The sequence below is a fragment of the Eucyclogobius newberryi genome, unplaced genomic scaffold (genome assembly GCF_026437365.1).
Source record: "Eucyclogobius newberryi isolate DKJ021-1_F unplaced genomic scaffold, fEucNew1.0.hap1 SCAF_18, whole genome shotgun sequence".
Lineage (NCBI taxonomy): Eukaryota > Metazoa > Chordata > Actinopteri > Gobiiformes > Gobiidae > Eucyclogobius > Eucyclogobius newberryi.
Window position 1 is genome coordinate 10,072,806 of NW_027315812.1, and position 15,773 is coordinate 10,088,578.

Genomic DNA, 15,773 nt, shown 5'->3' on the forward strand with positions numbered 1-15,773 from the left:
TTATGGATTTACCTTCATAAATATGTTTTAAAGATCGATGAGAATCAGCAGTGAGAACATGCAGCACTTTATTCAAACCCTTATAAGAAACTTGGGTCTTTTCTTTTCTGTTTCATACGGGGCCGTAAGTTGAAGAAAATAGTTAAACAGAATTACTTAATTCATTCATTCATTATTTTAAGTACTTTGGTGTAAGTTTTATGTGTCTGTTTAATCACCATTGGTATTTATGTGTATGTCAGTATAATTAGCCTTTAATGTTCCACAAGTACAACTAAACACGGGCAAGTACTTGACTTAGTGTCCAATGCAACCTAATCACAGTGAAGAAAATGTACAATCACGACGACAAAGCTTCAGACGATTTGCTGTTTTCAGGTCATAATCGTCCGTTTAATATCTAATTCGCCCTCCTCTCGTTCAGGGTGGCGCGCCGTCTCCTTTCGACCGCAATTTCGGCACAAAGATCTCCGCCAAGGCCATGCAGTGGATCACCAACAAACTCCAGGAGACGTTCAGAAACGGTAAGACGGCCTCAACGCTCGACGTCTGTAGCGCGGCGCTGTCCACTGTGTAGTATAACGTTGTGTCCGCTGTAACCTCCCCTGCCCCTCCCACAGAGCCGTTTTTGTTCTACAGTGTCCATTAAATTACCCCAGCGGTCGTCATGGAGTCGCTCTGTCTGACATTTCCTCTCACGCAGTTTTAATGAAACCTTCTCTTGCTTATTAAAGGCTGAGTGATGCATGCAAAGACTAAACTCTGTGTGTTTGTATCCATTTCCTCCCCTGAACTCATGGATGACTTAAGGCGAAGGTAAATACCGTTTCTCTCCGGCTCCACGACCGACTCCGCCCACAACCCCACCCCGCCGCAGAAACGCCCCTCCAAACGCACCATCGTTTTCCCCCCCCCCCCGATCACATGTGCCACGCCCCTTTTATGTTGCGCCCTTTTTTTCTGTTTGTTTCAGCATCGTTTTGCACGTCGACATCAGCGAGTCGTGGTGAAGCGCGGCAACGACGGGTGCTAGAGCGTTTATGCATCTGTTTAAAAGACACTAAACTACCGTATTTACCGGTGTATAAGTTGCACCAGCCAAAAAATGCATAATAGAGAAAAAAAAAGCATTCATAAGTCGCACTGGAGTATAAGTCGCATCTTTTGGGGAAATGTATTTCATAAAATCCAGGACCAAGAACAGACATTTCATCTTGAAATGCAGTTTAAAACAATAACAGATGAGAGAACATGGTGAATAGGTGTACGTATGCTAACGCTAACACCTTCAGCTACATGAGGCACAGACAGAACTGTGGTAAGTGTCTGGTATGTTAACGTAACATATGAACAGTTATTCAGATAACTATAGCATAAAGAACATGCTAACAAGTTTACCAAAGCATCAGTTTTACCCCAAATCACTAAATCCATTGAATTCTTCTTCCTCTGTGTCACTTCTAAACAACTCCACAAACTCCAGAGGAAGAGCAGATTCTTCTTCTGTGTCGCTTAGAGCCTAGAGCGCCCTCTTGTGGTTGTCAGTGTGAAAACACATGTAAGTTTCTCTGGAGTTTAAGTTGCACCCCGGACAAAAAAGGAAAAAAGGTGCGATTTATAGTCCGGAAAATGACAAAAGGATGTTTGATTCACCTGCAAAACTCTCTTGACTCTGACGTGTCGCTCGCGCCCGTCCCAGCGCCTTCACTCGCTTCGCTCTCGGTGTCGATCCGATCCCGCCATCAACGCCGTTCACGTCCCGCCTCCGAAGCACTCGACCCGCCTCCCAAAAGCGGCTTCACGTCCCACCCGTGTCCACGCTGGGGATGTCACGATATACAAGTTCAGTGTTAGGATTATTCACGATCCAGACGAACTGTGACTAAACATTGAAGTTTCTTTAATTCTCGTGCTCTGACGTGTTCATTTTGAACCTTTTAAAACACAAAAAAGTAAAATGTGACAAAAGCAAGCAGATAAAGTAAAGTTCTTTACATTTAGCTCTATTTTTGGGGCTAGTATTGAACAAAAAAATATATTTTTTCTTCTTAAATGGTCACAATTGTTATTTTTTTACCATTTCTTATTATTATATTATCAATTTAACCTTTTATAATCTTGACATCCCTAGTCGACACCAACGCAAACCTACAGTCCCTCCACACTTATTGGCACCGCTGATAAATGAGCTAAAAAATGGCTGTCAGGCTGAGCAAAATAATATGTCTGTTTGCCGTAACCCGACCGACCCGCTATGAAACTAGCCAACTGAAAAAAATATCAGCATTTTGTTGTAAAAACGTCAATCTTTTATTTTTCAATTATTTCGCCGACTCACCGACTGGTCTTTCCTGAACCGCTGACTTTCATCTTAAAGGACTGATAACGCACCGCGAAACACAGTGGACTTTATTTTCAGTCCTCCACATGCATCTGTTACAAAACAGAATGTGCGCAAGAGCCATCATTTTGCTTTAAACAAGTTGATTTGTGCTTGTCGGCGCCACTGACATGTCCATAGTAATGTCACCCTCTGTCAGGGTGTGAAATTTGACTTGCGCAAATGCATTCTGGGATTGAAACACGCCCAGCAGCGTCATCACAACAAACATGGCAGCGCCCGTGTCCCACGCATGTTCCCCCCGCTCGCCTTAGCTACCAAAATAAAGGATAGCGGCGTACAAAATGTCAATTGGAATATCTTAAAATCGTGAGATTTAGTCTCCCTATTGGGTTGATAGAGACGTTTTCCGTCATTGACTGTTGAAGCCTGACCCCTGGTGGTCACGCCGACTCAAAAAATGACAAAATTTTGATCTTTTTTTTTTTGCCTTCAAAGTAAAAAAAAATAAGAATTTGCCTATCGACCGAGCCACTTGAAAAATGTTGACTCGGGTTACAGCAAACAGACAATTTATTTGGGGCAGCCTCATTGGAAAAACGATACCAAAACAGGTTGCAGATGTCACGTCCACCAGCAGGGGGAGTCCTGACCCAGCACGGCCGCTTCACTGACCGCGCATCTCGGTTCGTGGAGCTTTTTACGGTCCGTGGTGGTCATGAGTCCCCCCAAACTGGCCCCAGATATTTCCTCAGCGGTGCCAGTATCACACAAACGCTGCTCCGCCTCGTCCCCTGACCGCGCTCTGTCCCACAGGTCGCGTCTTCGCAAACACCGAGGACTCCTGCTGCCTGCTGGGCATGCACCGCCGCGCCCTCGTCTTCCAGCCCGTCGTGGACCTGAAGGACAAGACCGACTTCGTGTGAGTATTTCATTATGAGAGCCAAGACGTCACCGGCCGGTTTGTAAACGCGCCGTGACGGATCCGTGAATGGCAATAGAGTCGCGCGGGAGGCGAAGCGACAAAGGGATTTAGACAAAACGCTCCGGATCCGAATCGGATCGAGGCTTAAGTCTGAACTCCACTGTGCGCTCTAAACGGCGGAACAAATGACTCCTGTAAAAGGCAAATCCCAGAATGCAATGGGGAAGTGCTCGCTTCAGTCGTTGCTCGAAGTTTCTCTACGTTTACGGGCGTTTTAAAGAGATTTAAGCTTTTGTGATAATATACTACAATAGTGTTTTATGTCAGAAGTTTCTTGTTGATGTATTATGTTGTCCTAGATGTGTTCAGTGCTGGAGTTAAAGCTCAAGCCTCAAAGTCGCCATAATTCAGAGTCAAAAAGATAAAGATACAATTGAATAAGGCAAGGCAAGTTTATTTGTAGAGCACATTTCATACACAAGGCAATTCAAAGTGCTTCACACAGCAGGAAAAATGCATGAAAATCACAAAGAAATTACAGACCACATACATAGCATTCCAGACACTCTTTCCCATATTTATTTGACATTTCCAGCATGACAGGCATCTCCGGGATGGACACATCACTTTTAGACTGATTCTTTCCCATATCAGCGCGCTATCTGCAAATATCTCCACTTTCTCTTTTCCTCTGAGCTGACAGACACTTTACTGTAGAGTTTATAGTATCATATGATATTACCATATGCTCTCTGGCAGTTAAGTGCCGCAATATCCATATTTTAATACATTTTTGACACAATAATTGCAGTTATATTAAAACGTAGGGACTTTGAGATTTGCTTATTTTTTCTAAAACACTTAAAACATTGCATCTGGTTTGTCCAATGTAAATGCTATGTCCATATTAAACAAATAAATGAGTAAGAACGTGCTAATGCTAATGGTGAGAATCGTAGGCAGCGACAGTGAGTCATTTCACTTCAATCCATTAAAAAAGTCTATAAAGGCAAGACTACGTATGAAGGACAAAATGCTGTGCTCAATAATATTGTTTATGGAGATATTGTTCAGAGTTAGTACAGTATGTCATCTGTCAATAAAGATGATGACGAGAGGCCTTCACTCAGTCCAAAGAGCCTGGTCAAGTATGAGACCCTCAGAGCACTTTATGTCCTTTGCACCGCGCGTTATGTCAGGAACCAAAGTGTCGAGGACGACCGAGAATAATCTGTCCTGCTTTTTTTATTATTTACTTTACTTTTTTTTTGTATTATAACTAACATATATATAGCAAATTAACTAAATACATAAAGAAACAAACACTAGACCTGCAGCGTAAGCCAGATTCCACCAGAGGGAAACTATAGATTTGGACATAATCCTCGACGTCATCCACGCAGTCAGTCAGTCGCTATCGCCAAATTAAACCGTTACGGGATATTACCGTATTTTCCGGACTATAAGTCGCACCAGCCAAAAAATGCATAATAGAGAAGAAAAAACATATATAAGTCGCACTGGAGTATAAAATGCAGTTGCAAGTGTGAAAATAACAAATAATATCACGTACAAATCGCTCCGGAGTATAAGTATAAATATAATTTGCGACATATAGTCCGGAAAATACGGTAATCCTCGACTATATCCACGCAGTCAGTCGATTGTTGTCGTCAAATTAAACTGTTACGTGATATTACCTCTGTCAAACGTGCCAAATTAAGTCTTAACAAACTTCGACTCTGCCATTTCACACTGTACGAGATTTTTACAGCTAATTTATACCATTAGAAAATAAACAGATTTGACTTAAACGCTCGAAAAACATAACACTATCTAAGCTTGAACGACATCAGAGTTAAATTAAATCTTAAAATTAGACATCGTGACATTCTGTAGTTTATGCTTTGCCACGAGTCGCCAACAAATGTCCCACGTGTCCATTAGCGCGGCGGCTCTTAGCGCTAAACGAACATTAAGAGCATGTATTCACTTAACGCGCTCGGAGCTGGACAAACGTTTGCATTGCGCCGCACTTATTAGACACATTAAAGATGATGTGTATAAATGTGCGGACGGATTATCAGCTCCGTGAAATGTATTAAAATGGCACCGGGTCTTTAGCGCTGCTCGTTAGATTTGATTAGCCGGGCCTTAACGAGCGCGGCGGCTAATGCTAATGAACGTGTTATAGACGGTATCTCCGGACGTTTGTTTCTCCAGAGGAAGTTTCCATCACGGACGAAGGATGCGCAGCGTTGACCATATGAACGTTAATCGTGTCGAACGGTAAACGAATGTCGTGACCCGTTTATCGGTGATAATTCAGCCCTTAAATTAAACTGGGAAAACCATTTAAGTTTAAATTGCGGTAAAAACGGACTCGCTCGGCTCTAAAGTTGAATAAAATGTTGTAAATTCTCTCGTTTATGAACTAACCTCATTGTCTTTGCTGTAGTTTTATTTTTAGCCTGTAGTTTGTGTTTACGTGAAAGGCACAAACACAAACATGTATTATATTAAATAATATATTTAATGTTGAGATATATTTCCTTTTCATTATGTGGAAGTGTACTGTACTAATGACTGAATACAGTATCAGCAGTGCATAAAGTATGAAAAATCTGATTAACCAGAAGGAAAAAAGCTTAAATGCTTAAAAAATTTAAATAAATAAATAAATATCAGGGATTAAAAAAAAAAATATTTCAGTTATGTATTTATTTATTTTAATTAACGACAATACAATTATTATGAAAATGAACATAAAAATACAGTCAAAAATAAAAAATATTCTCTATCAACGTTTTTTTTTTTTTTATGTATTATTTTTTAAACCATATTTTTTAAAAGACCTTCTACACATATAATTATAAACCGTACAGTGTAGGACGGAATCATGTTTTTTATTGCACTAAACGGATATGGCTATAAAAAGTGTAAAATGTAACCTTAGACACTATTTTTCATCAGTTTTCTTCAAATATTTTAAATAATGGAACAAAAATGTGTCCAAACAGAAACTCTCAATAGAAAAGTCTGGAAGTGACAGACTTATTATGAAAACGCACAAATCAATTTCAGTTAAATAAAGCGATTGAATTAGATGTGGGAGATGTATTCAGACGTGAATAATATCGCAGTTTTTGTGTTGTTCATGTGTTAAATTAGAATTTCAAATGGAGTTTCGCCTCTAAATGGATAAAAATGACATAAAAAAGAACAGAAATGTCTTGCGTAACCTCAAAAACTTGGTTGTAAAGTGATATTTCTGCCTTTTTGTGCTTCATTTTATCAAGATCTAATGTATTTTCTGTCGTTATCCAACAGTTTTTGCCATTATAAGAGTATTGTGTCACTTTAATGCATATATGTAAGTGTCGCTGACCTCTGTCTCCTTGTCGTCATGGCGCCCGTGTCTCTCTCTCTTGCAGCCACCGCATCCCTAAGGAACAGTGGTGGCTCAAACTGCGCCCGCTCATGAAGATCCTGGCCAAATACAAGACCAGCTACGACGTGTCCGACTCGGGGCAGCTGGAGCACGTGGTCGGGAGTCGCCCCAAAGAGCTGGACGCCGCCGTGGCCATGTAGACGGCCCCGCCCGGCCCGCCGCGCACCGCACGCGCTCCCACGGAGTCACAGTTGTGTGTGGAGTCCGGTTGTGTGTGTGTGTGTGAGAGATAGCAGCCCCCGTGATGCGTCTTGTGAACGTTTGTCTCAGAAACCGTAGCCTGCCGCGTTTCAAATACTGTCTGCTCAGTATATTCAAAAGAACTTAACACGTCAACATTCCTGGTCAGATTTAACAAATTAATTTACAGTGTTTAAAGCAGCTCGTCTATGTGGATTGATCCATTTTGTTTGGTCACAAAATATTCCAAATTTCAACCGTCATAGGAATTTTATTAATTTTCATTTTTTAAAGAATTTTCTAGAATATGTAAAAATGATTTCCTGGAATATTCTAAATATTATTCTAGACTATTTTAAAGAATGTCTAGAATATTAAAAAAAAAAAAAAAAAATCTAGAATATTTAAAATAATTTTCTGGAATATTTTAAGTAATTTCCGGGAATATTCTAGAATATTTCAAAGAATTTCTAGAATACTTTAAAGAATTTCCTAGAATATTATAAGACCTCTATCTCATTTATTTCCGCTCACTGTTTAAATTTAGTGTTATTTGGCGACTGATGCTTCATATGTTGTTTTACTCTTAACACGTCAACATTCCTGCTCAGATTTAACAAAGTAAGTTAGTTTACAGTGTTTAAAGCAGCTCGTCTATGTCAAGTGATCGATTTTATTTGGTCACAAACTATTCCAAAAGTCAATTGTCATAGGAATCTTATTATTTTTAGTTTAAAATATTCTAAAATATGAATTAGAATTTTTTTCTTTGTAAAGAATTTCCTTGAATATTTTAAAGAATTTTCTAGAATATTATAAGACCTCTATCTCATGTATTTCCGCTCACTATGTTTAAATTAATCGTTATTTGGCGACTGATGCTACAAACGCAGAAATCCATGATGTTTTTTTTTACTGTTAGTCTGTTTCTGTTTCTTTGTATATTCAAAATAACTTAACACGTCAACATTCCTGGACAGATTTAACAAAGTAAGATAATTTACAGTGTTTAAAGCAGCTCGTCTGTCAAGTGATCAATTTTATTTGGTCACAAAATATTCCAAATTTCAACCGTCATAGGAATCTTATTATTTTTCATTATTTAAGAATTTTCTAGAATGTTTAAAATATTCTAGAATTATTATTATTATTTTTAAAGAATGTTCTAGAATATTTAAATTAATTTTCTAGAATATTTTAAGACCTTTATCATTTATTTCCACTCACTATGTTTAAATATATCATCATTTGGCGACTGATGCTACAAAAACCCTTCAATAAATCGACAATGTTGTTTTACTGTTTGTCGTTTCACTAACACAACTCTATAAAATATGAACATTATTACTATTTAAACGCGTCACCTTATTCGCATTAACGCTACAACGTGACAAGTACAGCAATTAGACCTTAAGCACAATCATTGTAACGCGTTTTATCGAAATCAAATGAGCAAATCTGCAACGTAGGAACACAAAAAACTACAGCGCTTCGCAAAATGTGTCCGTTTAGTTTTGACCGTAGATGAAGACTTGAAATGCCGTTGGTATCGCACTTAAATAAAATATAAAAATATAAAAAAACAAAGCAGACACTGGACTCTAAAGCACTGGTGGCGATTCAAACCCGAACGGTACTGAGGCGCGTTCCCAAGCTCCACCCACTCGTTTGTGTGCGTGTCCCGTTTTGTGTGTCACCGAAAAGAAACTTGCACTTTCCTCCGTCTCCAGCAGCGTCGGTCGCCCGTGACGACGGAGCGCCCGGCGACGAGCGCATGAATATGTTCTTTTTCTCCGGCGTAAAAAAAGTCCGGTCGGCGCGTCTGAAAACCGACGTTTAACCGTTATTTATGACTGAAACGTTACATTTCTGCTGCTGCAAGAGAAGTGTGTGTGCGCTTTACACCCACAAAACTAATATTTATCTTTTTAATTGTATTTTATTTTCGCTCTTACTGTATATGGATATATATATTGGATACTACGTGTAGGCGCTGCTGTATGGAGTAGCTGTTTGTCTTAACGCAACGAGATTAGATGTTAAAGAAAATGTTTCCCGCTGAATAAATTATTCGACAAGTGGATCTGGTCTGTTTGCGTTTTATATTTCAGTGTTGTATTCTTATTATTATCAGAAGACTGTGTTCAGAGCCTTTAAACAAACAAAACGGTATGTTAATTATGAGATTCTAGCAAGTGTCGGTGTGAATTCAACGTAGTTCTGTCTTTATTTATGGAAATCAGATGGTTCAAATGAAATATTGACTAAACATTTAATGCAAGCAACATTTGACAAGTGTTGTTTTGGTTCTCATTTACTTCAATCACAGAAAATGAAGGATTCCACCGGCTTTTTCAAGTCAAATATACTTAAATATAGTACGACTTGCACTTGTTGTTTTGGAGATATGCAACTTTTGAATATTTTAATGTTTTGTCTATTATAAAAACGACTTTAAAAAGCCCCAAATGAGCAGCTTCAATTAAAAATAACTAACTTTATTGATGCACTTTTTGGGTAAAGTTCAAAGTCCAGTGATATTTTATGTGGTTCAGTCGTGTGGAGGAAAATCAAGATTTGTAATAATAAAATGCAGATATTCAGTTTTGTCTGCGCCTGTCGACACCTGTATATTAATAAAAGTGAGCTAGATCATTTTAATGCCGTACTGTGGAATAGTTCAGGCAAGGCAGTAGTTCCCATGGAGACCAGCAGGTGGCAGACTCTCCACTGGCTTCACGTCTAAACAACTTTTAACCCAAAGAGAACCATATTCTAGGATTGGGCTTTTAATAGTCTCTCATTAGCTTTTTGAATCTAAAGGTCTAAATTATTCCTTTGTCAGTAAAGGAATGTTTTTAGAGCTAAATTCTGACTTTGGAGGAAGAAATTGGACCTTTTTTTTTTAATCAATAGCCATTCAATATCGTTTAAATAATTGCTAATACAAAAAAATAAATAACAAATTGAAACTGTGTGGGGATAAGGCATGCGCATTCATAAATGTCTATTAAAATCCTTTACAAACTAATCATTTACACGCTATTTTAGGCTTAGTTAATGATTAGTTGATTTACAAATGCTTTGTACATATTCTCTCTAGTTAATTAATGAGCAGTTATTTTAGCTCATGGTTTGTAAATGATGAACAAACATTTATAAATCCTTTGTAGATCTGCTTTATATTTCATGATCAGTTAATTTAGCTCATCATTAGTAAAGTAGTGACATTTACACATGCTTTGTACATGTGCTCTATAGTTAATGAGCATTCAATTTTGCTCATAATTAGCAAACGAACAAACATGTTTCAATGCTCATGATTAGTTAATTTGTACATATGTCTGTTTTTTCTTCAGCCCTAGAACCATCACTTTGGACTCAGTCGAGCAGCACAAATCCCCCAACAAACTCACCATTTCCACCCTCAACTAGTGTTCGACTCGATCATTTGCAAACTATAACGAGCGAGATCATTTAACGCCCGGCCACACGGATAAAATGAAACAAATCAAATACCACGTGTTCGCTTTGAAACCCCCTGGTCAAATTAAAACACTATTCAATTACCAATCTTAATATTATGTTGCTTCCTGGCTGTGTTCTTCTGACATTCCCTTCATTAATATGAGCTCCATTCACTGTCCCGTTTACATAAGCGTGGCTGCAGTTCCCCTGACCTCCGGCAGATGGCGCCAGAGCACCGTGGCGCCGGCTCTGTCCCGGGTTCATCGGGTCCATTCCGACATGAATTCCCTCCATCAGCCTCTGTCCACTTCTCCCACAATTCCACTCGTTCTTTACATGACTCATTATTTGCTAAAGTAGATTAACTATATGTGTGCGCGCGCTTGTCCACAAACAGGAATTAATCCTGCCTTTTTCACATTATTATTTTCCTTTTTTCAATTTCCCACGAGCTGCGTTAATTGTGTACGCGTAATTGGTCTTGGGAAAGCGGACACTTTATCCGTCCTTAGCTCAAATAATTACGCGCTATACGTGGTCTGGGATCGGCGGAATCGCGGTCAGGTATGAAAAATTATTCGGACGGCGAGGGAAAAAAAAAACATTACGGCGCCTGAATTTCCCGACGGACCAAATAATTACTCGCTTTAACTTCTCGCACACCCACCAAATGCTATATAATTTCATCAGACCCTCGTGGCGATCCGATCTGTAAAGCTCCCTTCCTTTTTTTTTACGAGCTACGAAATTAGTACGCGCAATAATTTGGCTTGATTTAAAGAATGCAAGAGGGAAGACGCGGGGTCATCTGCACATTGGTAATCAATACTAATTAGCATTTCATTTCTGCCCCCGCTGCTTCTTTTGGCCCAGAATCGTAGTGGGTCTGATGTTATTGAGCTGATTAAAGCTTGCAAATGAAAAGCCCTTATTCTTCCTCGTTTTTTTTTTCCCTCTTTCGTTCTTTTTTTCCTCATCAAAGGCCAACCACTACGCATCAACTTTGTCTTCATTTAATCCCACATTGTTCGACCAGACAAGGGCCAATTATAAACCCGCAATGAATCTCCAAAATAGCCCGCGAAGGTTGACCTTTTTTTCCTCTCCCCCCCGCTCAGATTAAAACGCACTTTCTCCGTTCGAAGCGATCGAGTCGTAATGAAGTGGCGACGGCGGCGGTCGGTAACGAGGACTTTGCAAAATCATACCTGGCTTTTGAGAAACCGTAAAGGAATAAAACCGCTTTGGCGACTTCCACCGCCGCCGATTTGTCCCGACGAGGTTGTAAATAAAAGCGGGAACCAACGTGTCCCGAAGTGCGCGGCCGTAAAAGACGGGATTGCACTCGCGGCTTCGCCAAATAAATCTCCACTATTTCACGGCTTTGGCACCGCTTTATTGCCAGTTCCGTTGCTACTAGCAACGGCTCGTACCTCGACCACAATATCATGGTTAGGAAAGGTTGGTCGTGGTAAGGAATTGTACTCGTTACTTTGACATTGTTTTACTTAAGTAGAAGCACAAGGTGGTTTTAAAAAAACCCTTAACAGCCGTTTATTTTGCCCTGTCCACGATAGTGGGACAAACCCAAATGACATTACTTATTAAAAGAAGATCTTACGTTCCACATGTGAGTGTGATGCATCATTAGAACACTTAGGCCTTCTAGTTTCTGCAGATGTGCACATGACACACTGTCAGGGCTTCAGAACTTACACTACAGAGGCCCAAACATACAAAATACATCCTTTTTATTAGTTGCCTGAATATTGTCAATTTGTAAAGGTCCTGAGCATGACATACTTCATTGTGTGCATATGCTGTTCACTGTACATGATGTTTATCTTGTTGACAACAACTGTGTAAAGTTTCAGATCTCTAGGAACAGGCATTTTGGCGCTGTTTTACCTTTTTGTATCAAAAAGTAAATTAAGAACAAGTGATCCAAATATGATATCCAAAACTATTTTACTACAACTGATAGTAAAACATACATTTTGATGTTTTGGAGACCACACATACCAAGTACAACTGCTAAAAACAATGTATGTGAAAATGTGTAAACATGAGTGTAACCATGAGTTAAAAAAAATATATATATGTATAAGATATATATATTTTTGGGAGGTATAATAATACATATATATAACAAAACGCGCGTCCAAGTCCAAGTGCGTAAAGTCTTGTCAGCGCGCGCCTAAAAAACTATTTGTTTACAGCTTTTTAGCGCGTGAATAGTGAACTTCCTGTCTGGCTTGTTCCTAAAACCCACCCACTGTTCAAAAGCTTGGCTCATTGGCTAGAATAACATGTCAATCAAAAAGTACTACGTCACTTCTTTAGCATGTTAGCACCAGGCTAGCATAGGTAAAAGACCAATTGCGCGGGTCTTGAAAGGAAGCGCTTGTTTTAAGTAAAAGGCTGTGCCAGACGAACCCGTGAAGGGAAACACTTGTGGATGGTCTCATTCTGTAGCTGAACCTGTGAGCAAAACAAACACACCCAGCGCCATTTTGCATCAGAGCAGGTGTTTTGATATGGACAGAAAAAAGTATTGGACAAGCTTTATTTGTGAGTTTTTTCACAGAAGAAAACGCTGTTTACTGGACTATTTCTCCAAATCTGATAACTTCAAGAAAAATACAAGTGGATATTGTTTTTCTGTGGATTATTACGGCCAGAATGAGACAGCTACTGATGGATGTAACCCTGTTGAGTCTGTCAGAACCACAATACAGGTGAGAAATGTGTCATGAAAAGTAGATTTTTATCACAAACTATTACTTATTGGGCATATTATTCAATGCAAATCAATGACATGTTTGTTTTGTTGAGAAAATTATCTTTAAAATGACGTATACCTTGCTGGTATTGACAATGAACATCAGAGTGAGAAGTATAGTCCGGTTTTAGCCTGTGCGTGCTGGTTGGTCTGAAGAACTTTGAAAGTATTTGTAAATGTACTGGATATTCAAAAATATTGGAACATATTATAAAGAAAAATCACATTCCGGCTCAATTTGAAAATGGACAAATTTTGACTGTGGGCAAAGTGGGACAATTGTTTGGGTTTGTGCTCTAGTTTCTGTTGTTTTGTTGGATTTTGTTGTTGTTGTTGTTGTCTCTCTGGTCTGATTTTGTTTATTGTTTATTAATTAATTAATTTTCTCATTGTCCTTTGAGAATTCTAAAACTAAATCTTAGTAAAAAAAAAATAAGAAAACTGATAGTAGTAGTAGTAGTAGTAGCAGCAGTAGTAGCAGCAGCAGCAGCAGCAGCAGCAGCAGCAGCAGCAGTAGTAGTGATGATGATTTTGTCTTATAAAGTGCTTTCCCAGACGTTCAAACTTAAGTCACTTTGCAGTATTTGTGTAAACTACAACAGAAGTAAGTCAATGTTCTGCTTTTGTAATTGGCATTGAATATAATTTGAAGGGTTTAGATAGAGTTTTTCTGCAGAGTGACTTGGCAGGAGACAACGTGACGCGCTCATCCTGAAATGCGTCAATCGCGACGTCAGAGGAAAGAAAGAAACAAACATTCGACCAAAAAAAGTTAGCGTTTTAAATATGCAACGTCAAACATTAAGGTACAAGGAGAAAATCAGATAAATACTGTTATACTGCAATGAAATGTGGTATTTCATTCATCCTGCAGCTCCTTGCAGTCTATTAAAATCGAACAAAAACCCTTATTTGAGCCAATCTTTGCACATAAATTGCCTGTGCTATTAGATGTAGATTTAGTTTTCTTCTTAACTGTATTTTGAAAGTGTAATGTTTTGAAATGTGTCGGCTGTTATGTCTTTACTTTGCCCCAGGTCACACTTCAAAAAGAGGTCTCGATCTCAGTGGATTCTTACCTGGTTAAATAAAGTTTAATAAAATAAAAACAATGTAGTACTAAAAGAAAAACTCATAAAGCTTTGGTCGCTTACAGAGGGAAAACTAAATAGCAATTTGTCATTATAAATTCTACTATTACTGTACAAATACTACAACTGCATGTTCTTCTTGTACCATTGTTACTTTACTTTTACCTTAACATAATTGTCCTTTTTAATTTAGCATTTGCCTCCAATCACGCGCTCATTATCATGCATATTGATTTTTTTATAATTATTTTTTTCCTTATAGATTTAGTGCTATTGATGCTTTTCCCTTCACATTTATCCAGATTTGGGGCTGGCACAAAGTATTTACCGGCTCGTGACAACATTTGACTGGATCACTGCTAAAAAATGTCTTTACTAATGTATATTTTATATATGCCAGATATTTAGTGTGTCTTGCTCATTGACACAGTGAAAGTTCCTTTGGGTCAGTGTGTTCATGCTTTTCTTACACATATTTGAATATCAATTTAAAGGTGCACTGTGTCACTTTTTGGTGGCTTGTCTCCATGGAGATGTTATTGCTTTGCCCCATTATTAAAGTCATTAAAGCGCCCCCTACAGCTCGGACGACTCGTTGAACTAAAATGCAGTTCAAAATGATAAAACCGTTAACCCAGAATAGCACATTTTTAAGGTTTATAATGTGACTTCCTGTTTGTAGTTGATGACATCACACTGGGATGTTACTGGGCAAAAACTCATCTAATGTCACAATGTTTTTTATTTGACAATTGAAAATATAAGAGAGCGACTGTATTTAGTTGAATTAAGGTTTAGATCATCAAAAAAGTAGTTTATTTTGCGTACATTCTGCATAAACTTTGACTGGAATGAGTGTGCCTAGTGTGATGTCACTTCCTGTCATTTTCTACAGATTTTTAAACGTTTTTTTCCCACAAATACTTACTCGATTGGTGTAAAACATATACGTAGATGCACAACAGGTACAAATACACCAAATAAAGTCCAAATTTGTGAATCGTAAAAAACGATCATACGTCACTTTTAAACATTGCGATCTTGCATTTATTCAGTTATGTGTGAAAGATAAACCTCACCAACTCCACAGATCTGACCTGTAACGTGGCCTTGTTTTACATTTTTGTCTCATAATGATAATAATAATAATATAATCCGGTGTTCTTTTGTGAAACCCCGTGCAGTCGAGGTAGTGGCACGACAATAGCGTGGAGGACAAATAAACGTGGGCCGCCTCAGATTGGAAAAGCAATATTTTTCCCTTGAAATGAATCACGTTTCTGACATTCTGGATGAATATGTATGAATTAATAAAGCCGTGCGCAAATAAATGAGCGCATAATACGGTTCGGGAGCCACTGTCACTGATGAAAAGCCTCGGAGAGGAAAGTATAGATTTTAGATATGGATCCGATCTCTGCTGAGTCGAGTTCAACTCCAACTGTGGAATATTTTAAATGTGGAGTTTGACCATGTTTTAGGTGTTTTGTCATCGTGTTGATATTATGTCGACGTAATGTGGCCAACAAAATCAT

At 38.6% G+C, this 15,773-nt stretch overlaps 1 protein-coding gene across 5 annotated transcripts in view; it reads left to right on the forward strand.

Moving 5' to 3' along the window:
* pfkpa (phosphofructokinase, platelet a) overlaps window positions 1-6,894 on the forward strand; it is a 49,068-nt gene extending 42,174 nt beyond the window's left edge. For 4 of the 5 annotated variants that reach the window (XM_072450499.1, XM_072450501.1, XM_072450498.1 and 1 more), the window contains 3 exons: window positions 425-524; window positions 3,158-3,263; window positions 6,701-6,894. In XM_072450499.1, the coding sequence (XP_072306600.1) occupies window positions 425-524; window positions 3,158-3,263; window positions 6,701-6,857 (363 nt within the window). In that variant the 3' untranslated portion in view covers window positions 6,858-6,894. The remainder of the gene's footprint in view (window positions 1-424; window positions 525-3,157; window positions 3,264-6,700) is intronic. The other variant, XM_072450497.1, reaches the window with a different exon arrangement.
* Window positions 6,895-15,773: the final 8,879 nt, after the last annotated feature.